Raw genomic sequence first — 25,842 nt, 5'->3', positions numbered from 1 at the left:
TTAAAAGTGTTACGTTTGAACTTACGTTCAGACCGTTCATGTCGATCTGGATCCGGGCGACGCCCTCTTTGCTGCCATCTGGGGCGATCTGCTGGAGGAGATGGTAGTACGCTCTGGAGTCCTGCACACACACACACACACACACACACACACACACACACACACACACACACACACACACACACACACACACACACACACACACACACACACACACACACACACACACACACACACACACGTTACTATCCACTTCAAACCGCAGATATGGTTGCTGTCAGGCTGAAATCTCCATATATAAACTTTTTTGTGTTTAATTTTTCGTAAATTAAACCAAAGCAGCAGATCTACAGGCACGAAATGCGCCTTGATCTGCTACTTTTGCTATTTATTTACTTGAATACTGAAAAGTATCAGTTTTTGGAGGTTTCCACGTGACAGAGACGGTATGCGGAAGAACAGAACGGTTGCCTAAAAAAACACCATATTTTATTTTCATTATGTTTTTTCTGACAATCGTTTTCTGAAAAGCCAAATGGTAAATAAATAATGACGCATTTTGACTTGCATTCATTCCAGTATAGGACGGATAAACATAGATCGGTGGTTTTCAAACGGCGGTCCGGGGACCACCAGTGGTCCTTGAGGGGGTTCCAGGTGGTCCCCAGCTAAACGATGTAGAGTTGGTAACCAAATGGACCCTTGTCGATTTTTAACTCTTGAGAGCATAACCGTAAAATGAATTAATTTCACGTTCTCAAGAGTAAAATTATTGTTGTACATCTGCATCACTTCATTTACCAGAAGTCCACACAAAAAAAAAAAATGTTATTTTGATAAACGTTTTTCCTGTTCTCTCTGCTATTGCTACCAACATCAATACAGCATGGAATTGTGGTCAAAATCTTATCCAACGATAACGAAATATTCTTTTTGGTTTCGCGTCTGAGTGGCTAAATCTCATCAAATGGTGATCCGCGGCTCAAGTGTGGAATAAATAGAGCATGCATTTAATGAAAAGACTGAAGAAAGATTGAAAGAGATGCGATACCTTCACCGAGTTTGAGAAGTCAGCTATCTGAGGCAGAATAGAAGAGAAACAGAGTGAGTTTGTCATAAAACAGAGAGATATGGAAATTCTAAATAAAGGTATGAGATGAGGACAGAAACACAGTCACACACGGTAATGAGTCAATAGCATGCACAGTATACATAATAAGTTAGTAGGTATTAGGGCATTAAAGATTTTTGCAAGTCGACTCGACTCAGTAAAAAGTTGAGTTGAAGTCGACTTTATCGCTTGATGACGTCCTCACATCACACACGACCCCCCAATTATTTTGGGGGGTCCCCGGATGATTAACTTAATGTGAAACTCAACTGTAAACAAACCAACATAAAGTTTAAGTGTATAGAGGGTATCTTCACATTTCTAAAGTGACAATTTAAGGACTTTTTAATACCTCTAAAATGGCAAATTAAACATTGGCCAAATTGTCAAATATATAGAGGCAGAAATTTTGAAAATAGCAGATCTACATGCTCACAACGCCTCGCATGTAGATCTGCTATTTTCACGATACTTTTTTTTTCAACTTCGACTTTCAACTTTCTCTGGTGGGAGTCAACTTAAATGAAGTCGACTGAGTCGACGTGTCGACTTTTTCGTTAATGCCCTGGTAGGTATACTGGAAAACCACAACGATACATGTGTAGATCCGAGTCCTGCAACGGGCCGGGTACCCACAGATACCAGCAGCAGGACACACAACACACACAACCACAGCACTCAGTAGCACCTTATCTAAAAGAATTAAGAGTGGCAGCCGACCCGGACCCGTGCAGGACTCTGGGTGTAGATTAGATTAGAAAATATAGACAGATGTGGTTAAGGACACAATCCCACAAATATAGGCAAATCTGCCTTTTGTCATTAGTAGAGGTGGAAAGAGTACTGAACAATCCTACTCAAAGCAAGAGTATTATTACCTTCGTGAAATACACAAAGTAAGAGCAAAAGTACTAGTCCATGAAATTACTCAAAAGTATGTCAGTTTATGGTCATGGCAAGTTTCCCAGTCGGTGCAAAACCGTCTGAAGATGACACGCTCTCTATGAGAGTAAACAGATTCTGGTATCAGGCAAGAAGGGGATATCCGCACTCTCTGAAGTAATTTCTTTCTTGTAGTTTTATTTCATTATAAAGCACAACAGCAGTCTCACCGTATGGCCTGTGGCCTTCCTCAGCGTCAGTAAAAACTTTTTACTGACAAAACTTTTTACTGACGCTGAGGAAGGCCACAGGCCGAAACCGGTCCGTCATACTGTGAGACTGCTGTTGTGCTTTATAATGAAATAAAACTACAAGAAAGAAATTACTTCAGAGAGTGCGGATATCCCCTTCTTGCCAGTTTATGGTCATGGTCATGGTGGATCAAGGTATTGTTTTACCTTATCATCAGAGCTCAAGTTGTTGATAGGAGTTAGGGTTAGGGGTTTTAGGATCATAGGGTATTTTTTACCTTAACGTCAGAGCTCAGGTTGTTGATGGGGTTTTAGGATCATAGGGTATTTTTTTACCTTAACGTCAGAGCTCAGGTTATTGATGGGGTTTTAGGATCATAGGGTATTTTTTTACCTTAACGTCAGAGCTCAGGTTGTTGATAGGAGGCAGACCAGCCCTGCTGAGGTGGAAGTTTGCCCAGCGCAGCAGCAGCTCCTCTGGACTGAGCTTCATCAGCTCCTCAAGCTCCTCCCCCTCTCGCAGCAGAGCCGCCAGGACTGCGCACGCACACACACACACACACACACACACACACACACACACACACACACACACACACACACACACACACACACACACACACACACACACACACACACACACACACACACACACACACACACACACACGCACACACGCGCACAGGGACGTGCAGAGAATGTTAGAGAGGCAGGGGCTGACATTTCTAACGCACAGGGACGTGCAGAGAATGTTAGAGAGGCAGGGGCTGACATTTCTAAAGGGGCCTTTTGGTGAAAATATCGAAAATAGCCGACCTCCAAGCTCACAACGCGTTGCAGCGCGACGCGTTGTGAGCTTGGAGGTCTGCTATTTTTTCAGTGCGTGATACCACACTGAACTAAGCATAATCAAGTCAATACTGGAGATGTGGCGTAACGGCATGGATTTCTACACAAGAGAGGGCAATTCTTTCAACATAAGATGCTGCGTTCAAGTTCAGGAGAGTTTGGACAAGGCAATGCTCTTAAATGCTGGCATGGAAAGAGCGCATGCATTTGCGTTTCTTTCACCATAGTGAAAACTACATTCAGGGTCTGGTGAGGGCACTTTTTACAGACGGATAAAAGGGCAGGGGCTCTTTGATGTGTACACACACACACACGCAAGCACGCACGCACAGGAAGAGGACTAGGAGTCTGTCTTTGGGAGAGACATTGATGCTGTTGTTTTTAATCAAGATAAGAGGCGGACAAGGCCGAGGTAAAGCTTATATTTGTATAACACATTATGAACAGCGAGGCAACGAGACGTGATTTACATAGATAGGACATTACGCTAAATAAACACCACATAAAAAGGACATTTGAATACAACAAAAAACAAAAAAAAGAAGTACAATTTAAATAGGAAAATAAAATGACAGCCCAGGAGATAGTAGCACAGTAAGGCAGGGGTGTTTCAAAGGGGGCCACATTAGAAAATATTAAAACACCCAAATGCCGACTACAGGGGTTAAAGCCAAAACAAATCCCAAGACTGAAATTTATTTTCCCTGAAGTTCTGAACTGCCTTCACTGAATGTGTGTGTGCCAATCCATGCTTCATTTAATAGAAGTATCTTCTGAAGCTCTGTTGTATTCTATTGCTAGTCTGGCCGATTCAAATACTCATATCTTGAAATCATAACCGCTTTTTAGTTTGGAGATCACTTGACTAGCGCTTTGTCATTCACGACTTTGTCATTCATGACTTTGTCATTCACGCCACTACCATCGCTACACCTCCCCCTGATTATTATTATTTATTTATTTTTGCAGATCTGCATTCTGCACTGATCTCAGAAATAGACCCTATGGGTCCCCAGGACTGAGAACTTTAACCCCTGCGACTACATCTCCTGACAACATGTAGCCTACTTTTGGTCGGACCATAACAAAGTCACATACATATGCATCGCAATATACTGTATATTTAACTATCATCAATATTTAATAACTAGAAGGACTTTTGGAGTGCTGTCTATTCTTGGTTTCTGACATTTGTGAGCGCTGCACTCGCTGCATGACGCTGGCGCTGACGCTGATGATGCTCGTTTTTATTTCTAACGCTTTCTTTCTCTCCCGTAATGAAGTTTGCGTGGCTCGGTTTCTGCAGCTAACGTTATCTCCTAATGACCACTGCCATAGGCGTATTTAGCCTCTGCTAATTTCAGCAATTTCTCAATTTTTTAAACGTGGAAACGATTATGACGAGTATGCAAAATAATGTGCGATTATCTCAAATAATTGCGATTTGACGTTTATGTAATAATTGTGACAGGCCTATGCGTGTGTGTGCGTGTGTGCATGCATGCATGCGTGCGTGCGTGCATGCATTTTGGGGGTCCTTGACATGAAAAGGTTTGAGCACCACTGACAGAAACATAGGTTTTTCAAAAAACCTTAGAAGGATTTGAAATATTCAAAAGACACTCTGTGTGAGCTTGTAGATCTGCTATTTTTCAATAGTTAAAGCACAAAATAATGCGTAATAATAATGCGTTCCCAGTCTAAATGGGTTAAACCTCCTCCCCCTATGAAGAACATTCATGGGGGGCCCGCAGTGAATCCTTATACCCATGGCTAGGGCATTCACCAAATATTCGAATATCAAAGTCACAATTCGACGATGTTCACCGAAGTCGAATATTCGCTTACCGGTATTTTTATTTTTTCATTGTTTTCTCTTTAAAAAAATATATAGTTTATAAAGCTTGGCTAGATAGGAAGTCATAAGAATGAGTTGTCAATGGTTCTCAAACCTTTTTAGGCCGTGACCCCCAAAATAAACATATTTGAACTGGGGAACCCCACCCTGACAAGCACTTGGAATTGTAGGTATTACATTTAATGTGACTCGGTTCCGCAGATAAATATTGTGAAAATAGCAGATCTACATGCTCACAACGCCTCGCAACGCGAGGCGTTGTGAGCATGTAGATCGGCTATTTTCAAAATGTTCGTCTCTTGCTTACTTAATATTCGACAGTTTGGCCAGTCCTGTCGAATATTCGACTATTCGAATACTTTGAGGTCGAATAATTTGAATACTAAAAATCACTATTTGTGAATTTGCCCTACCCATGGCTCAGAATTTGGTGCAACACCCCTGCGTGCGTGCGTATGTGCGGTAGCGTACCTTCGTTGCGGCTCAGCTCGATGTCGGCGAACAGGCCGATCTTGATGATCTGCCACAGCAGGCCCAGCACCAGGTGAGGCTTGCCCTCCCGCAGATCCTGGGCACCGATGTTCACCACGTGGCAGCCGATGGCGGAGGCAGAGTTCAGCGCCAGGTTGAGGTTCTCCTGCACACAGCGGAGGATTAAACACATTAAGACATGGAATTATTCTATGCTTTAGCTATTGGAAAATAGCAGATATACAAGCTCATAAATCATGAAAATGTGTGCAAATCTTTGAATATATTCGTGAACATTTGTCACATTTAATTTTGGAAGTCCCTGATATGAAGAAGTTTGACACTGATTTAGAAGAAGGATTTAGAAGACATTTATAGAATCTGGTCAAAAATATTCAAAGATGATTTTTCAAAAATAGCAGATCTACAAGCTCGCAGCATGGCACTCGTTTCAGAACCCACCTGTGTGGTGAAGGGAGTGAGTTTCTTCTTGTTGATGGTTCTCTCATCGATGGTGTCCGGTACAGACAGGTTGATCATCTTACTGCAAACAATGACATGGAAACGATTATACCCTTGTTACCCTGCATTTCTATTAACCTTATTCCTGGCCACTCCCAGGAGGTATAGGGCGAAACACCTGGGCTGGGCGAAAAACCCCAGTAGGAGCCAGATCATTTAGCGACCTCCAACCTGGTCGCAAACTGGTCGGTAGTTTTCACCGACCCGGTCGCTAAATCTACCAACCGGGCTGCAAAATCAGCGACCGGTCCAGGTCGGTGATTTAGCGGCCCGGTCGGTAGATTTAGCGACCCAGTTGGTGATTTAGTGGCCCGGTCGGTAGATTTAGCGACCCGGTCGGTAGATTTAGCGACCCGGTCGGTAGATTTAGCGACCCGGTCGGTGATTTTGCGGCCCGGTCGGTAGATTTAGCGTTAGCGACCCGGTCGGTGATTTAGGGTTAGGCTTAGGGTTAGGGTTAGGGTTAGGGTTAGGGTTTGGGTTAGGGTTAGCAGCCCGGTCGGTGGATAAGCGACCCGGTCGGTCGATTTACCGGCCGGGTCGGTAGATTTAGCGACCCGGTCGGTAGATTTAGCGACCCGGTCGGTAGATTTTGCGGCCCGGTCGGTGATTTAGCGACCCGGTCGGTAGATTTAGCGACCCGGTCGCTGAAAACTACCGACCAGGTTGCAACCCGGTTGGAGGTCGCTAAATGATCTCGCCCTCTCTCGAAAAACCTGGGAAAGTGTTAAACAAGTGGTAAACAGGAAACTCAATGATGTTGGACTCTGGGTGAACCTGTGTTGCCATGTCAGCTTATACTGTAATAAGACATTTGATTTGGGTCTTTTTTTTAAGGTTTAGTTGCTTATTGGGCTTGCTTTCTAATGTTTTTTTAAAACAGTGATTCCAAAAATAAAGCAGATGTACAAAATACTGTAGCTTGTACATCGGATATTTTCTTAAAAATGATGAAAATATAATATTAATATTAATTTCATGTTTTCTTTAATCACAGATCTTCTGTTCTGGGAGGTCCGTGGTGTTCAGTGTTACGGGGTTAATGTCTTAACTCTTACCAGAGCAGGATGCCGTCTGCTACGGCGGTGAACAGAGCGTCCGTGTTGGGGTCGATGGGGAGAACGTGTTTACAGTCTGGGTCTTTCTCCAGCGCCGAGTTGATCCAGTTGGAGAAGGCATAGCGCTCCTCCTCTGTAGCACACATGCACACACACACACACACACGCACGCACGCACGCACGCACACACAACGCACAAGCGCACACGCACACACACACAGCCAATTAGCTAATGCATCCTTCAGTTCGTGCCCACGCGGGCTTCAGCAGCACTTGCTTCCCAAGCCCCCTCCTACACTGTCTGTCTCTCCTAAACTGTCTCTCTCTCTCAGCTGTCCTACTGTCTGTCTCTCCTACACCACTGTTTCTCAAACAGTGGGTCAGGACCCATTTGTGGGTCGCAGACAGATTTGTATGGGTCCTTTTGTTTAGTTTTTTGTGTCTTAGATTTATTATTCAAAATATTGTCAATACATATTCCCCAAAAAAGCTTTTTTTGTCATGTAGAAAACAAAAAAAAATCTACAAACTCACAACACGATGCGAAGCGTTGTGAGCTTGTAGGTCTGCTATTTTCCCCAATCCCTATTTAAATGCTCGAGAAGTGTTCAGTCATTGGACTAAAAGATGGATACTCCAAACAAACTTTTCCAAAATAAGCAAAACTATACACCGCATGAAGGGGTTTATTAGGTAGGCCCTAAATTCATGCTCTTATGCGCAGGGAATTATTTTGGGTTAAAACTGGTTCAAGTATGGTAGTTCCGGCCAAAGTGTAGTCCGTCTGATGACTACAACATGACGTAGGTTGTTTCTGATGACTACAACATGACATGAGGTTGTTTCTGAGGACTACAACATGACATGAGGTTGTTTCTGAGGACTACAACATGACGTAGGCTGTTTCTGATGACTACAACAGGACGTAGGCTGTTTCTGATGACTACAACATGACGTAGGCTGTTTCTGATGACTACAACATGACGTAGGCTGTTTCTGATGACTACAACATGACGTAGGCTGTTTCTGATGACTACAACATGGCGTAGGCTGTTTCTGATGACTACAACATGACGTAGGCTGTTTCTGATGACTACAACATGGCGTAGGCTGTTTCTGATGACTACAACATGACGTAGGCTGTTTCTGATGACTACAACATGACGTAGGTTGTTTCCGCTCCCGACCGGATCGGAAACCCCAAATAATACTGATACCAGGCTAGTTATTTACTAACCGGAGAAGGAGTGCTGAGTTCCTGCACAGGAGAGCTCACTGGTGCCCCCGAAGGCCAGGAGGCCTTCCTTCTTGTTAATGGCCTTTCTGAAACTCTGGGCCACGTGGTCGTTCTTCAGGTCCTGACAGATCTGCACACACACACACACACACACACACACACACACACACACACACACACACACACACACACACACACACACACACACACACACACACACACACACACACACACACACACACACACACACACACACACACACACACACGCACAGCCAGCCACAAACACACACACACACACACAATGTTGAGAAACAGTGACAGTAGACATTCTGTTGCATTACTTCTCGGAGAGTCAATTATTTAAGTAAAATTGTTTTCACTATTAAAGTTTGAATGTCGGAAGGCTTTAAGCCTGTCAAAATAATGATTTTTTGTCTCAATTCAGACACCCAAAGACCAACAAATCTAAGACCTTTACCAATTATAGTATATGTATTAGTGAGTGAGTGAGTCAGCTAGTTAATTAGTTAGTGAGCTACCGTAGTTAGTTTGTTAGTTAATTCGTTAATTAGTTAGCTACAGTAATTAGTTAGTTAATTAGCAATCTCTCGAGACAAGAGCCAATGATGGCTACGAAAAGGGACAAGTGGGTGGTCCCTTTTCGTGACGATGGCTAGCCCGAATGGTTAAAGCTATACTGTGTAAGTTGCTAAACTAGTGGTCAGTATTGCTTTTTTTTCGGCCGTTTTTCGCCCGGAGGCTTTAGAAGCTGAAATTAATGGAGTGGGTGTTCTAAAACTTTAACAGTTAGGACAATTTAAGATATGTTTTATAAAAAAGGTTACATAGTATAGCTTTAATAAGTGACTTAGTGAGTTAGTTAGTTAGTTAGCTAGTTAGTTAGTGTGTAAGTGAGTTAGTTAGTTAGCTAGTGTTACCTACAGAGGTGAACTCCACAAAGTTGATCTGGTTGTCTTTGTCGCGGTCCAGTTTCTGGATGAGTTCTCTGATCTTGAAGCCCGGCATGGCCAGGTTGACCTCCTTGAAGAGGTCTCCCAGCTCCGTGTCACAGATGAAGCCGTTAGCGTTGGTATCTGTAAGACATTAACAACAACACGTTACCGTTGGTATCTGAAAAATATTACAGATATTACAGGTCTTCAACAGGGGGTCCGGGACCCCTAGGGGGTCCTCAGAGTTACTACAGGGGGTCCTCAAAATCTTTGTGTGAACCCTAGCGTCCATATTCTGAGAAGAGTAGCCAAAAATAGCAGATACAAGGTTGTAGATCGGCTATTTTCGGCAAAGATGTTCGGTGTAGAGGGGAAAAAGAGCAGACTAAGTACAGAGTGAAAGGTCAAGTTCATTATTAAGTATTGACGGTTCAAGTGGTTAAATATCTGAAAACGCAAATGTACATGAATCCAAAATACATTGATGATTGTCAAACGATGAAACTACTGTATATGGAATCTATGAAAAGGTTGTGGGGGTCCCTGCTTCTACTCGCTCTCAACTAAGGGGTCCTTGGCCTGAAAAGGTTGAATAAGAAAAGCAAGAGTTCTGAGTCACAGATGAAACCATTTAGTTGTTCCGATACTGACACCAGTACCAGACAGGCTGCAGATACCGCTGTTGATTTTGACAGCAAAGTTTGATTTAGTTTCAATTTGATTTCGATGTCGCGGTGGCATGGAAACGGCTGTCGAGCATTTTGTCATAGTTTTTAGTCGACGCACCACCGGCAGACACTGCCTAAAATGCAGGTGTCGGCTAGCCTGGTAAACCAGTCGCGGAAATCACATTTCTGTAAGGGTCCATTTGGTTCTAAATTTGTTACACTTTCAGAGTCACAGGCTTGTAAGGGACCGCTGGTGGTCCCCGGGGCCGCACATTGAGAACCAGTGGGCCGTGACACAAACTGGGGGTCCTTGGAGTTAAAATGGTTGAGAATCACTGCTAGAGCCCTAAAAACCTTCTATAATGGGGATCCCAGCAAGTCTTTTCAAATAGGGGTCCGTGGGCTAATAAGTGTCAATTTGGGGGTCCTTGACATGAAAAAGATTGAGAACCACTGATCTACAAGACCTGTGAGGGTCCATCTTGGACCCCATCACGGAACTCTGAGGCCTCATGGTGGAGCTATAAAAGGCTGATGTGAAAAATGCAGGAAAAATGTTTTTTTTTTCCCTTGGCCTCTAGGAAGTGCGGGTAGAAACCTGTGTGTCCAAAACCGTTCGTGCTGTATTTATCTTAATTTTAAAAAAATGATTTAAAACCAGTGAAAATAGCAGATCTACAAGCACACAACGCCTCGAGGTGCGAGGCGTTCTGTGCTTGTAGATCGACTATTTTCGCTAGTTTTGTGCGACAATCTTGTATGACGAAGCAGGGCTTTACATTACGAAATAACGTACAAATTTGAAGTTTGGAGTTACGAGGTTTCTGCCAGACAGTGATCATATGAAGATGTAGTGTTTAGTGTCAGGGCGAAGCTGTCCTGATTTTCAACAGTGTACATGAGTAAGTGGACTTAGTTACTTTACACCACTGACGATGAAAGATTCAAGTAAATGTCCTTAGTTCTGATGATGATGAAAGGTTCTTGCAAAGAAAACCAGTTGTTATCTGAGAAGTAGAGAAACCACCACACCCTAAGCTACACACAGTCTGCAGCATGGCACAAAGCTCTGGATTCAATGTCTCCTGTGTGTGTGCGTGTGCGTGCGTGTGCGTGTGTGTAGCAGCAGCTGACGGACAGATGTTCGTTGCTGGGATTTGAAGAGATATGGAACCTTTGATCCTGACGCACCCACGCATGCACACACACACACACACACACACACACACACACACACACACACATAGAGTGCAAGTGCACACACCTCGCAATCATTTCTGTACACAGTAACACTTATTAATGCACACATGCGCAAACACACACACACACGCAAACACACACACACACACACACACACACACACACACACACACACACACACACACACACACACACACACACACACACACACACACACACACACACACACACACACACACACACACACACACACACACACACAGTATAGTTCTTCTGTGGACATCATACTTTTAGGGACATCATTGAAAGTCACAAGGCACTGCAGCAAGACAATGCCGCACACACTAAGTTTAAAGTAGCGATTAGCGAAAGCTCTAAAGCCCTTAGACTGAACCTGAAACTTTACTTTCTATCCACAAGTTTCCAACATCCCATCGTGCATTGCACAGAAATTGGACAGAGCTTCCGGAGCCGCAGCCGAGTGTGATCTACAAGCTCACAACGGCTGCATCTGCGACGCGACATGAGCTTGTATGTCTGCTGTTAACCGGAAGTGTGGTGCAGTGTGGTGCAAAACATTCTCCAGTAAATTCCAGCGGAAAGAGGTGGATAGTAAAAAATATATATAATTTCTATTCATTATCTTGGAAAGTGGTTCTCACTATGTCTAGCTCTGAAATTCTACAATACTTGTGGGACTCAGGTACAGCAGTACAGGCACACCCACACCCGCATGCACGCACGCGCGCGCGCACACACACACACACACACACACACACACACACACACACACACACACACACACACACACACACACACACACACACACACACACACACACACACACACACACACACACACACACACACACACACACACACACACACACACACACACAGGAGTGTGTGTGGCATCAAGCTGCGGCATAAATCTATAGGGCCCTATTATCATTCATGCCTTACTTTCTCGCCACTTTTTATTATTTTGAAAAACTTTTTTGAATATTTCCAATAGCTGATCTATAAGCTCACAACATGTCGATGTAGATCAGCTATTTGAAGTGTTTAAAATGTTTTTCAAAATAGTATAAAAAGCAAATACGAGGGTAAGGGCTAAGGCATGGATGGAAACATAGCAGTGTTATTTCTTCAACAGCAGATGGAAGTAATCTGATTACTGCTTGGGATTTTGTCAAATGACTCTTAGGCTCCACGCACACATTCCACACATGTGCACACACGCGCGCGCGCACACACACACACACACACACACACACACACACACACACACACACACACACACACACACACACACACACACACACACACACACACACACACACACACACACACACACACACAAGTGCTACTTTGTGGGGACATTACACATAGTCTACTATCTTTGTGGGGACATTCCATTCATTTTAACCCTAACCCTAAACCCTAACCCTAACCCTAACCCTTAACCTAACCCCTAAAGACCTAGTGGGGACCTATTAATAAGTACCCACAAGGTATTGTGCAAGGATTGTACTATCTTTGTGGGGACATGAGGTCCCCACAAAGATAGCTTTGCAAGCCCACACACACACACACACACACACACACACGAACGCGCGCACGCACACATAATACTCACCGATTTTCTGGAATGCTTCCCTGAGCTCCTCCATCTCTTCAGGGCTGATCTTCTCCGACATGATGACGCCTGAGAGACAAGAAAATATCACATTAACCACATGAACCCAACGATCCTACATTTTCCCCAAAATAGAGGGTATGTGTGACATCATCATCGCCTACTGAGTGGCAAAAAAGCCTTGACAGCCCATAAATCCAAACAGAAAAGTCCTATCTGATTGCATTAAACTACGTTAAACTACGTTAAACTCACATTGCCACTCTATTTGCCACTCACTTTATGCATGCCCATACCCTCTAGTCAACCGACAAACATCATCGCGGCGCGACAATCTCGCGTCGCGAGATCGTAGATCACACAGAGAGATTAGGTGTAGAGGGGAAAGCAGGGCCGGAGTGGGCCTGTCTGGGCCATAGGGACCCATACACCCTTCCAGGCCACCCTACCCAAACGCTAGGCAACATGAAAACACATTAACGTGCCTACCACCCGCACTCACACACATGTGACAGCCTTACAGAGCTTCAGTTCTGTTTGGCTGAGATGTTTCTTGTAAAACAAAACACATAAAAAACGAATATACTAATATATACCACCCACTGTAGGCCTACAGAAGTAGTCACTACAACACTCGCTTCTGTGCAGACAGTGCAGTATGTCACAGGAGCAATCATATGAAGACAACAGTTACAGCATGTTTCCTTTCCACATGGGCTAAGTAATCACTGAAAATCATTATTCCATATATACCAACAGTCACACTAGAAAGTGTTCTATATCCAGTCCATATTATTTATATGGTATGCAATTAAATAAAAATATAGTATTATTTTGTCAGCAAAGCATTTAGATGTCAGCTTACTATATCAATATTATATGCAAACGCCAATGTTCAATGTAAAACTGTACAATCTAGTACTGTACTGTATTATCACTGAGTAGAGCTCTGCATGCACCTCTCCCCCGGAATAATCTTATATTCAGTTAGAATCATCATTATCTGCTAGTAGTTCCATTCTGCTAGTAGTGCTATGGAACCTCCTATTCAGTTAGGAAGACATTGTGGAATAATTACTGGAACTAACAAGCACTGGCCTCCACCCTACAAACAACATACCACATAGCTGGCTTACAGATTGTCTGTTTCAACAGCACAGCAGCTTCACATTTTTCTCTATCCCACAAAAACATCAATCAATCAGGTAGCCACATGTATCACAGTCAAGCTCAAATTATATATAAAATGACAACAATAGTGTAGAATATGCCTGAAGATGGTGTATGAAACTCCAACTCAGTACAATGTTTCCCATTTCTTAACTTCTGTCCATACATTAGCATAATCAGTAATCACTTAGTAGTGTGATCTCCGGGATAGATAGCACCTTAACTCTGCAGCCGCACAGACACACAACACAAAATTGCACCAGTTATTTTAGAGTTGTGCATACTAGTATCCACCAAATGTTTCCTCCAAACCCTAAAGTGTAACTTGCATCATTCTTACTAGAAGACTGCATGCTGAAGCTTTGAACATTTCAGTCAGTATAATATTCCCCCCCATCCTTCTCTCCCTTCAGCTCCATGTTTTCTCTTTTTCTTTGTGGGGCTATGCGGCTGGGGTTGGGGTCCATAATTTAACTATTTATTTTGTCGCCTTCTTCTCTCTGCTGTCTGGCCACTATCCTCAGTCAGATGTGTGTTTGTGTGCTGCCTTCCTTAGCCGGTAGGTCTGTCTGTGAGCACGCTTGTGGTAGGGCCTGGCCAGAAAGCCAAACTAACCAATCACGCATTGATTCTTCTAAAAAAAAAGTTGATTGCTGTCCTTTTTGACCAATCCCTTGGGGATAAAACACACGTTGCTTTTCTGTTTAGAGAGGGGAGGGGGCGAGTAGCTGTCAGCACAGGCCAGCTGTGGTGTCAAGTTACACAGGCAGGGCTGCTGTATGAAGCCCTGCTGCTGCTGGCTATGTGGCCTGCGCAAAGGGGATCTTTTACTTTTTTTCAGGAGGCACCAGGCCAGTCCACCAGGCCAGTCCACCGGGAATCGTCCCCCTACTCCCTACTGTCAATCCGGGCCTGGGGGAAAGGAGTGGACCAAGTACAGAGCCCTGTGGGGGACGGTCCCCGACCAAATAAGGACACTGTCGCGTCCGGCAGAATCATTGTTTTATATATAATCGTACATGAGTGCCCTATAACATTCCAGAGCAATGGAGAGAGTGGAAAAGAGGTGAAGAAATGAGTGCAAGCAGGCTGGAATGGCTGGAGAAAAGTGTCAGGTGTGATGTGTGATAGGAAAGTTTCAGCAAGAAAGAAAGGGAAGGTGTAAGATGATGGTGAGAACAGCTATGTTGTACGGTTTGGAGACGCACTGAGGAAAAGACAGAGCTGGAGGTAGCAGAGACTAAAATGTTGAGGTTCTCTCTGGTTGTAACAAGGATGGATAGGATCAGGAACGAGTACATTAGAGCAGTGATTCTCAAACTTTTTGGGCTTCAGTACCCCCTTGTCCTGATTGCCGAATCCAAGTACCCCCTTTAAACGACAACAACATTTTGACAAGAAAATACTGACATCAAAAGTCCAAAAGTTTTTATGTCAATATGTTGAACATAAAAGTAAGCAGCCTGTTTTCTATTCAGTAACAGTAAAATTCATACTTAATTTGGTTTAAAGCTTTATGGAGCAGCACGTTCACATACATTTGTCAATGAGTCATTAAACATAACAGTAAAATAAATGTTTCCATTTTCCATTTTCTCTGAAGTACCCCCTGTAGTACCTCTGCGTACCCCTAGGGGTACACGTACCCCCATTTGAGAAACACTGCATTAGAGGGACAGCGCATGTCAGATGTTTTGGAGATAAAGCCAGAGAGGCCAGACTGAAATTGTTTGGACATGTACAGACTAGAGGAGGGACAGTGAGATGGTTTGGACATGTACAGAGGAGGGATAGTGAGATGGTTTGGACATGTACAGAGGAGGGATAGTGAGATGGTTTGGACATGTACAGAGGAGGGATAGTGAGATGGTTTGGACATGTACAGAGGAGGGATAGTGAGATGGTTTGGACATGTACAGAGGAGGGATAGTGAGATGGTTTGGACATGTACAGAGGAGGGATAGTGAGATGGTTTGGACATGTACAGAGGAGGGACAGTGAGATGGTTTGGACATGTACAGAGGAGGGATAGTGAGCATGTCGGTAGAAGGATGCTGAGGTTGGAACTTCCAGGCAGGAGGCCTAGAGGAAGACCAAAGAGGAGATTTATGGATGTTGTGAAAGAGGACATGAAGTTAGTCTTTGTGAAAGAAGAGGCAGAGGACAGGGTGAGATGGAGACAGATGATTGGCTGTGACCGCCGAAAGGAAAAGAAGAAAGAAGAGTGCCCTATACTTCATCATACAAGTGTGTCTCACAAAAGTGAAAATAGACATGGGGCGATTCAGATAATGCCTTCTAAAATCCTAACAGTTCTCTGATGAACTTATGATGCGATATATATATATCGGATAAGAAAGAGGGAGTCTATCCCCCTTTGCAATGTGCTAGAGTCTAGACCCACCCCTGGGAGATGGGTTGCTGAAGAACCAAACCAACCATGACAATAGCAGTTTAGATTAGTCAGGCAGTACAGACAGTGGAGTTTAGATCAGTCAGGGAGGCGTGATTGGAAAGGACGCCCGGGCTCCAGGGAAACCCCGCCCACCGAAGCTTTTGATTGGCTGAAGCGGAGCTAGGGAGCGCTCAATTGTAGTCGCTTGGACAGGGCGTTTATCGTGGGCTTGCCCAGGCCTTACGGCCTGGGCATAAATATAACGATTGCATTCACCACGGCTTCGTAACTCGCGCGGCGCTCCGCCGGCCGCGCGGCCCTGGCCCGCTCTTCGCCCCCGAGCGCCGCAGGCGCGAGTGGCCAAGGTCCGCTGGCCTTCGCGCCGCTTGCAGTGTCGTGGACAATCGAGCGGCTCCGTCTGGAGCCCGGGTGTCATTTCCAATCACGCGTCAGGGAGACAGCGGAGTGAACAGATGTGGTGAGTAAACATTTCACCATCCAGGAGGTGAGAAGTGAAAGAGGCGTTCCTGAACACCTACAGTAATACACACATAGTCACACCTAATCCTGTGCAGAAATGAAGCTATGGTGAAAGGCAGCAGGTGATGCAAGTAGACCCTGAGTAACTCATCTAAAGATGAACCATGTTGGATGAACGGGAACTGGAACACATACCTGAACTAGGAAATGTACTCAGTAGAGTCTGGAACTAAGGCTCATTTTTACTTTTATTTAGTTTACACTTTTTCTTATTTTAATTTGTTTTGATTAGTTTTCAAAATGTGTTTGCTAGTTTAGTTAAATTTGAATAATCTTGGTTTTAGTTTATATATTGTTTTATTGTATTTAGTTAGTTAGTTTGCTTGGAGATCTGCTATTTTCGAACAAGTTTGTAGATCTGCTATTTTCGAACAAGTTTGTGGGTTTAACTTAGCCACTTGTAAGTATATTTAGATTTTTATGACAATACTTTGGTACTTGTATTCAAGTCAATGTATTTATAGATCTTCTACATCTACATTGTGGAAATGCTTTGTTTACCAAAGTAAAACATGAATAGAAATGTGCTTGTTTGGCCATGAAAACAACCCTGTTCACTATGAGACAGCAGCGCAGTGATAGCCTCCAGCAGCTTACACCACACTGAATCATCTGGTGGAGGCGACAGAGAGGCGTAGATTGGGTATGCCAAGGTATGGCAGCATACCTTGGCTCCAGGGGGGGAAATAAATAAATTCACAAATGTCTCTATGACTATCTGCATTGATTATTCCATTATTTAATCACTTTAAACTAACTACAATGCAAAATAAAACAAAATGATGGCTTTCACAAGGTATTATATTCTCCACAAAACTTGTATCTGCCCCTATCTTGACAAAAAGCTAAGGTATGGCAACATGACTGGTGTCTTGCACGCACGCCTTTGCACGTGTGCATGACACCAGTCATGTTGCCATACCTTGGCTTTTTATTTGCTGCACTGACGCCACCAGCCTACATGGGGGCGTGGCAGTACCACCAGCTTCACATTCCACAGATTCATGTTTCCACATAGGCTACAATGGTACAGATGTTAGCACACCAGAGCAATGTTCAACTCTGGGCTACGACAGGACAGTTACATCAATTCATTCATATGTATCTGTGTCACAATTAAAACCTATTTGTTCAAAGCTTTAAAGCAGGGGTCTTCAACAAGGGGTCCGGGACCCCTAGGGGCTCCTCAGAGTTACTACAGGGGGTCCTCCAAATTGTCCAATCCTTGTTATATTAACAACTTGAACCCTAGCGTCCATAGAGAGAACTTTAGCCAAAAATTGCAGATCTACAAGCTCTTGTAGATCGGCTGTTTTTGTTTGGTGTAGAGGGGAAAAAGAGGGGAGTACAGAGTGAAATTTCAAGTTATGTATTGACGATTCAAGTGGTTAAATACTTAATACATCTGAAAACACAAATTGACATGAATCCAAAATATTCATTGATTGTGCTATCAAACAATGAAACTATATGGAATCTATGAACAGGTTGTGGGGGTCCCTGCTTCATCTCTCTCTCAACTAAGGGGTCCTTGGCCTGCCCCCCCCCCCCCCCCCAAAAAAAAAGTCACATGTACAGCAAGTGTTAAAATTATGTTTTTAACACACTGCAGAAACACACAACTGCAGAGGGGCAGTGGCTCAGGGGTAGAGTGGCCGCTTGGCAACTGGAAGGTTCCCAGTTAAATCAGGTTAAAGCTTAATCCTTCTTGGTGCAACCGGTCCTAGGTGTTAATATATCAATTTCACCAGTGGGCTCAGGCATACAGGTTGGAATCTGTAGGTGTTAATATCATAAGGGAGCCCATAGCTTTACACAATACATATATAGGCCTACATAGCAAGACACCTTTACTATGGTACTTGGTTCATATGGTTCATAGTATGTCCAAAACTACTGAATACTTACTTTTCAGGATTCATATTCAAAACTGGCAAACGTAGCAGATCTACAAGCTCGAAACTCTTGCAGATCTGCTACTTTTGAGTGCCGTTGCAGTATAGTATGATCACAAGACAAGTACGTTAATTCACGAAAAAACAAACATGTTTTAATATGAAGATAAGAGATTTCTGCCCGACACAACAGCAATGATATAGGCTATAGTTTTGTAATTGGCACCGAATCAAATCTACGGGATGAACATTCTCCAGCTCTGTGATCAGAGAGAGAACACACATTGCCTCAGCAGACATGGTGAACATACGTAGTTACACAGCAGGGCAGGAATTTCATGGAGGCCATGAAGGCCATGGCAATCAATGCCAATCAGTTTGGCCTTGTGCCCCTCAAACCAATGGCATGACCTGAGGCCACGGTGGCCTTAATGCCCCAGCTGACTGTACCACTTTCTCTTCCGTCTCTTTCTTGTCAATATGTAGACAACAGTGTCTTGTTGAGTCCCCATTTTTAAACCAATTCAATCAATTATTTCAAAGGACTAAAATCTTGTTTTATTTGATGGCCTTCCTGCACTGGCATTTGGCCTTTGTGCCCTCAAAAAATGAACAACCCCAAAGGCCCAAATGACGAAATTCCAGGCTTGTTATACTAACCCCACTGCAGACATAGTGAACATAGTTACACAGTATATCATCCCCACTACCAGACAAGACAAGACGAGGCAAGTCAACGCAGGTAGTAGGAACACCACCGCACACTACCTGCCAGTCACCTCACATCCACTCCTGTTAGTGTCCAAACACGTTAACTAACCGCCTGTTTCCAAACAGTTAACTGACTGCAAAGAAGAATATTGCGTTATCTTCAACGACCTCGCCCCGTGAAAGAAGAGGTGAAGCAGGGCTGTGGCCGTCTTGATTTTTTTTACTTCACGATTAATTGTCATAATTGCTAGTAAGACCTTGCAGTTCTCCATCCAGCCGGCCACCCTGAGCCACTGCCGCCCAAAAAACATGATCTCAAGTAATCTCAAGCGGCCAGGCGGTTATGTAATAATAATAATAGTGGTGACAAGCCTAGAAAGGATAGTTCCTTGTTGTCAACGCAGCATAGAAATGTAATAGGAGCCTCTTTACTTCAGATGGTGATTTAAAGTTGTACCATGTAACTTTTTTTATAAAACAAATCTTAAAATTGTCCTAACTCTTAAATCGCTAAAGTTTTAGAACACCCACTCCGTTATTTTCAGCTTCTGAAGCCTTCTCTTTATATGTTTTCTATGATCCTGACCGGGGTCCGGTTTTCGCGCAAAAATTACGTCATCATACACTATCGGCCAATCACAGCGAGGGTTATACACTGCCGGCCAATCACAGCACATCTCTAAGTGGGGTCGCTAGCTATCACAATAGGGCGGCCATATTTGTAGGCGCCCGTGTGTCTCTATCTATACTCGGGTGAAACACTCCGTTTCTCCGGAATGCCTGAACGCACAGGAACCAGGGACCCCTCTAAAGATAGATCTCGGCGAGGTGGAGGCAGACGCGGGGGTGACGCGGGGGTGTGAGGCCCGGTCCGCGGCGAAAAACGGCCGAAAGACGCGGACGCTACTGACCACTAGTTGAGCAACTTACACAGTATAGCTTTAAAAGATGTCGAGGAGTTAATGTGATCATCTGTGTTAACCCAAAACCTGGAAAATAGCAGATATATAAGCTCACAGCGCAGTGAAAGGTTGTGCAAATCTTTGAATAGATGTTTTTCAAAGCAACCTTTTGTAACTCAAATCTCTGCTTCTGGGGGTCCCTGGAACAACATATTTTGAGACGGGGGGGTTTGCGGCCATAATACATGTTATTCCGGGGGGTCCTTGACATGAAAAGGTTTGAGAACCACTGATTTAGAAGAAGGATTTAGAAGACATTATTTATAGAATCGGGTCAAAACTATTAAAAGAAAAAGCAGATCTACAAGTATATCTGCTATTTTTCAAAAGTTAGAGCAAAGAATAATGGCTAATGGTTTTGTGTTAAGGCCCATTCCCACTGGGCCAGATACAGATATCAACATATCTGTCTCCATTGAAGTGGATGAGACTGGACTTCCATCCACTTGAATGGACACAGATATTTTTTATCTGTTGCAGATAAAAAATACAAATCTCCCAATATACATTAAAGATTTGCACAAAACTTCCACGATTTTTCAAAAATAGCAGATCTACAAGCTCATGCGGCACAAAGTGACTACGAAGCGCTATGTTTTAATAGCCAAAGTATAAAATATATATATTAAAGTGGTTGAAATGACTGAGCTGCTATATGAAATAATTTAGCTGGGACCCATTGGTTTTATTATCGCGATAACATTGTTAAGCGAGATTATGATTGTCTACAAATTCTCCAACTCCCCATTGCTCATTATGTTTGGTTGAGGCTTTATTTGTATTAATCATATTGTTGTTGATGGTGCATTTATATAGCGCCTTTATCCAAGAAGGCGCTTTAAATAGATTGTGCATTACATTCACCCCTTCATTCACACTCCGATGGTAGAGGAAACCATGCAAGGCACCAACCTGCTCCCTGGGAGCAACTAGGGGTTCAGAGTCTTGCTCAAGGACTCTTCAACACTAACTCTATCGGGGAGCCCGGGATCGAACTGGGAACCCTTCGTGTTCTAAGACGGACACTGTACCCCTAAGCTAGGGATGTCACTAACGGTTTATCCAGTAACCAGTTAGCCGTCAGCATTAACCGGTTAATTAACGTTTTTTAATTATTATTATTATTATATTGTTTGTATTATTATAGTTTTTTTAACCCAAAATTGTATATATAAGTACACAGAATTAATGTTGGTAGACGAATGGTAGACATTTAGTTATGCTCCTTTGAAAGACGGATTTAACAATAAAAATAAATTGTTCTAGGCTTAATCATCAATAAACAACAAGCATTGCCTGCGCGTTTCAACAAGTGGTCGGCGGCGGTGCCTATTCTGCCTTTCAAACAAACAAGCTCTAGCCTAGGCTGAGCATTTATATTGAGAACCATTAACATGACGACGAGTTCTGTTGTGTACGAGTCTGTTGACTCGCGCTGCAGAGAAAACTCTTCCGAGATGAAAATGGCAGATCTACAAGCTCACAGCGCGTCGCGTTCTGCGACTCACGGCTTGTGATTGAGCATCGCTGCTGCCTCATGTCGCTGCTGTATTTGAGAAAGATACTGTCGTCTACACTCCTTTCCTTTTGAAATGCTCCCAGACCGAAATACCTCTGTTGGCTACGTGTTCTGTTTTGTGTATTCCGACGCTCGTTGTCTGATCCTCCCCGGACCACACTGTGGCACAGACCCCACTGCGTAACACAAAAACAGCTGTCTCTCATTCACTGTTCGATTGGACATGACATAAGACTACTTACTCTCTTGCGCCTCCCAGAGTCTGTTTGACAAAATCACATCTCCATAGCCAAAAACACTATGCAGGTCCAGGGAAAATGCGATCATATTATTATGAAAATTAACCGTGAAACCGTTAAGCATGACCGGTTATTTCTTAACGGTCGGCTAACCGGTTAACCGGTTAACCGCTGACATCCCTGCCCTAAGCCACTGCATTGTTGTTGTTAAATAAATATCACAATTAAAAGTACTTAGATGTAAATAATATGCTCTTCGACAAACAACCAGCTACAGCCTGAAGACAAGAGTATTGTTGGATTTCAGTCTAAAGAAACGTCCCTAAAATCCGCAAAAAATGTAATCGAAGGTTGACAATGGACAAAGGCTACAGTGTTTGGGTCGTTTTTAGCGGGTCCGCATCAGAGTTCCGACGGGCCGGTATTCCGACACTAAAACCATAACCCTAGCTCTACCCCCAACCCTAAACCTAACCTCAGTAAACCTTACCTCAGTAACTAACCTGCCGACGCTAAGTGACTAACCTGCCTTACGCTAAGTAACTAACCTGCCTTACGCTAAGTAACTAACCTGCCGACCATGTCGGAACAGCGGATAGTCGGGATAGTGAGCGCTTCCCGTTTTTAGCTGCATTAACCCTAGACCTGCATGGGACGCATTTGCATTGTTAACCACTTTAACCATCATTTTATGCTTTAACAATTGAAAAACAGCAGATATACAAGCTCACATTGCATCTCAGATATGTTGATCCAGGGAACCCCCAGAAGTAGAGATTTGAGTTTTTGCTTTGAAAAATATATATTCAAAGATTTGCAAAGGTTTTCACGATTTTGCCGTGCTGTGAGCCTGTAGATCTGCTATTTTTAAGTTAAAGCATAAAATAATCCCCCATTTGAAATGAAAATGTGAGGCTGATTTGTCTTTCTAATGAAGTTATGTGTGAGTCATCACCTCGTGCACTGAATGAATTACACACACACACACACGCACGCACGCACGCACGCACGCACGCACGCACACAGTGTAAAATGGACATGTGTGGAGCAGTGGTGAAAAGTAATGAGTACATTTACTCAAGTACTGTACTTGCAGTACAACTTTGTTTGAGTCACTTTTACTTTACAGGAGGAGCATTTCAAATTTGCTGTACTTTTACTTCTACTCCACTCCATCTCAGAGGCAAATATTGTACTTTTAATCCACGACAATTATTTGAAAACTTGAATTACTGTATTTGGACTATTATTACAAAACATACATTAACCACTTTAGCCCTATCATTTCTGATTGAAAATAGCCATTAGCCAACGTACAAGTTGTCAATGAGTCGCGATGCTACACATTGTGAGCTTGTAGATCTGCTATTTTTGTACATTTTCATACTAATACTTTTGTACTTTTATTCAAGTACATTTGGAATTCCGGACCTTTACTTGTAGGCCTAACATATTGTAGAGTATTTCTACGTTACAGTATTGATACTTTTACTTAAAAGTAAAACATGTGAGTAGCCTATCTGGTACATGTGGACCCAAATGAACCCTTTAAGGGTTTGTAACTCTGAGACATTTAAATATCCACACAAATGTGGTTACATTTTCAAGCTTGTCAAAGTGATTTATTTATTTCATTTATTTTTTGTAATGTCCTTTATTGTGTAGGCCTAGCTATAGCTGTAATTTAGCTAACATAGTGTGTTGTTGTCTTGGACATCTAAAGACCAGTAGGCTTCTCAAAGTGGGGTCTGTGGGCCGCCAGGGGTCCTTGAGGAGGTTCCAGGCTCCCTGGCCAAATGTGTCAATACATTAAGCATATTATTGGTCTGTGAGTGAGCTTGTAGCATAGCCAATACATCTGCAATGTTTGAAAATATCACGGTATCTGACAGGGGAGAGAAGGGGAGGGGAGGGGGGAGGAGAGGTCCTACTCTCACTCACCTCTAGCTCTGGTCCAGAGCTAGCCATGAAACATGACAGTCGTATCTCCCAACCGTCACGGATGGACTTCAACTTGATGTTGAGCAGTTTAACCAATTTGCCTCGCACGTCTACAAAAACGTTCGGATTTCAAAAGTAAAGTGCTTACTGAATGCTCAAGGATGTCACGATATGGTACGCTCAAGCACAATTACCCGTATCTTCCGTATTGATTAATAAAAAGCATTTCAATCCGATCGGCGGCTATTCTCAATATGCTTTCACTACGCGACCCCATCGGTTGGGGAGGTGTACTACACTCTGATATATTAAAACCTTTCTTAGAGAAAAGGCTTCCCATCAGATTAAATGCTTCTTATTAAACAAGACGGAAGATACGGGTAATTCTGGTTGAGCGGAACATAATTATGGTGATTTTCTTGAACCTTTATTAAGCACTTTATTTTTGAAATCTGAACGTTTTTTTTTGTAGACGTAGGTGGACAATTAGCAAAACTGCTCAACGCAAGGACGAACCTCGTCCATGACGGTCGTTTCGTTTCAGTGCTATAATAAAAGTCCAGACCAGAGCTATCTCACGACCAGGTCCAATCTGCGTCTTTCCTGGGTGACAAGTCCGATGACAACCACTGAAAATGACCCATGCTGGGTCAGCTGAGTGTCAGTGGGTGAGCGTTATTAATAACTCCGTTTATTCACCAAAAACCTAACGTCAAAAGACAAAGCACGGATCACTTTGATTGCCTCGCCCGTACACATCCATTCACAACAATAATAATACACGCACGTTGTTCTTGCAAACGGAGCAGTGTATGTGGATGATAGTGGGAGAGGTGGAGAACATGGATTTCAGCTCGCTTCTTTTATTTCACTGAGGTAAGGTTTATTTGCGACACCCTAACATTGTCTCATATTTCAATAGGTGTCTGAATCGGGGAAGTAGGCAGTGCTGCAAAGAAGGTCAACTATCATCAACACCATTATTATTATTAATAATATTATTATTCCAGTTTGTTTGTCCCTCTGCGTTTAAGGCAGCTAAAAGCTCGACACGCAGCAGGCGATGTTATATAAGCTCTGATATGATATGTTTGTAATTGTCTGTCTTACCTGAGTTGTTGGAAGCTGCTGGAAAATCACAGAGTCATCCGAGAGGAGAGGAGAAAGAACAGGCAGTGAATCCAGCAGCGTGTGCGTGTGTGTGTGTGTGTGTGTGTGTGTGTGTGCGTGCGTGCGCGTGTGTGTGTGCGTGCGTGCATGTCCCGCAACTCGCATTGAGGGAAGCATGCAGAAGCCCCGCCCCCTCTCTGCCACTCCCTGAGTCACTCCTCCTTCCTTGTTTCTCTCCTCTTGTCCTGCCCTGGAGCAGGGCTTCTCAACCCGTGGGTCCCGGACCCCCACGGGGGTCCCCACAGTATTTTAGAGGGGGGGATCCCCAGAAGATTAAAGGAGTAGTTCACCCCCCAAAAGGATTTTTTTCCCCCTCCTATTGATCAATCGAATACCAGAAAACTCGCCCTCTTTCAAAGTCGCCGCAGACTCGTTTCCCAACGGGTCTGTGGCCTTAAGCTAGATGCAGATTAGACTAAAATCAAATCTGTGCTTCTGGGGGTCCCTGGAACAAAGATTTTGCTATAGGGGTCCATCCGTGGAACAAAATATTTTGAGATGGGGGTCCACGGCCAAAAAACACTGATCCTTAACCACTGATAGGCACATTCTACAAATGTCTTCTAAATCCTAACAATTTTCTGAAAAAAACTTATGTTG

At 43.5% G+C, this 25,842-nt stretch overlaps 1 protein-coding gene across 1 annotated transcript in view; it reads right to left on the bottom strand.

Moving 5' to 3' along the window:
• LOC308302613 (plastin-3-like) overlaps nucleotides 1-25,270 on the bottom strand; it is a gene marked incomplete at its 3' end in the record, with an annotated part of 37,159 nt that extends 11,889 nt beyond the window's left edge. The window contains exons 1-10 of the mRNA XM_080746869.1: nucleotides 25,183-25,270; nucleotides 12,701-12,769; nucleotides 9,184-9,335; nucleotides 8,240-8,369; nucleotides 7,003-7,135; nucleotides 5,885-5,966; nucleotides 5,423-5,588; nucleotides 2,639-2,781; nucleotides 1,052-1,078; nucleotides 26-121 (exon numbers count right to left, since the gene is read on the bottom strand). Coding sequence (XP_080602995.1) covers nucleotides 26-121; nucleotides 1,052-1,078; nucleotides 2,639-2,781; nucleotides 5,423-5,588; nucleotides 5,885-5,966; nucleotides 7,003-7,135; nucleotides 8,240-8,369; nucleotides 9,184-9,335; nucleotides 12,701-12,761 — 990 coding nt within the window. The 5' untranslated portion in view covers nucleotides 12,762-12,769; nucleotides 25,183-25,270. The remainder of the gene's footprint in view (nucleotides 1-25; nucleotides 122-1,051; nucleotides 1,079-2,638; nucleotides 2,782-5,422; nucleotides 5,589-5,884; nucleotides 5,967-7,002; nucleotides 7,136-8,239; nucleotides 8,370-9,183; nucleotides 9,336-12,700; nucleotides 12,770-25,182) is intronic.
• Nucleotides 25,271-25,842: the final 572 nt, after the last annotated feature.

Source organism: Nannobrachium achirus, assembly GCF_963921795.1.
Source record: "Nannobrachium achirus genome assembly, chromosome: 17".
NCBI lineage: Eukaryota > Metazoa > Chordata > Actinopteri > Myctophiformes > Myctophidae > Nannobrachium > Nannobrachium achirus.
The sequence above is the reverse complement of the archived record's forward strand: the minus strand, read 5'-3'. Positions and strand labels throughout refer to the sequence as shown.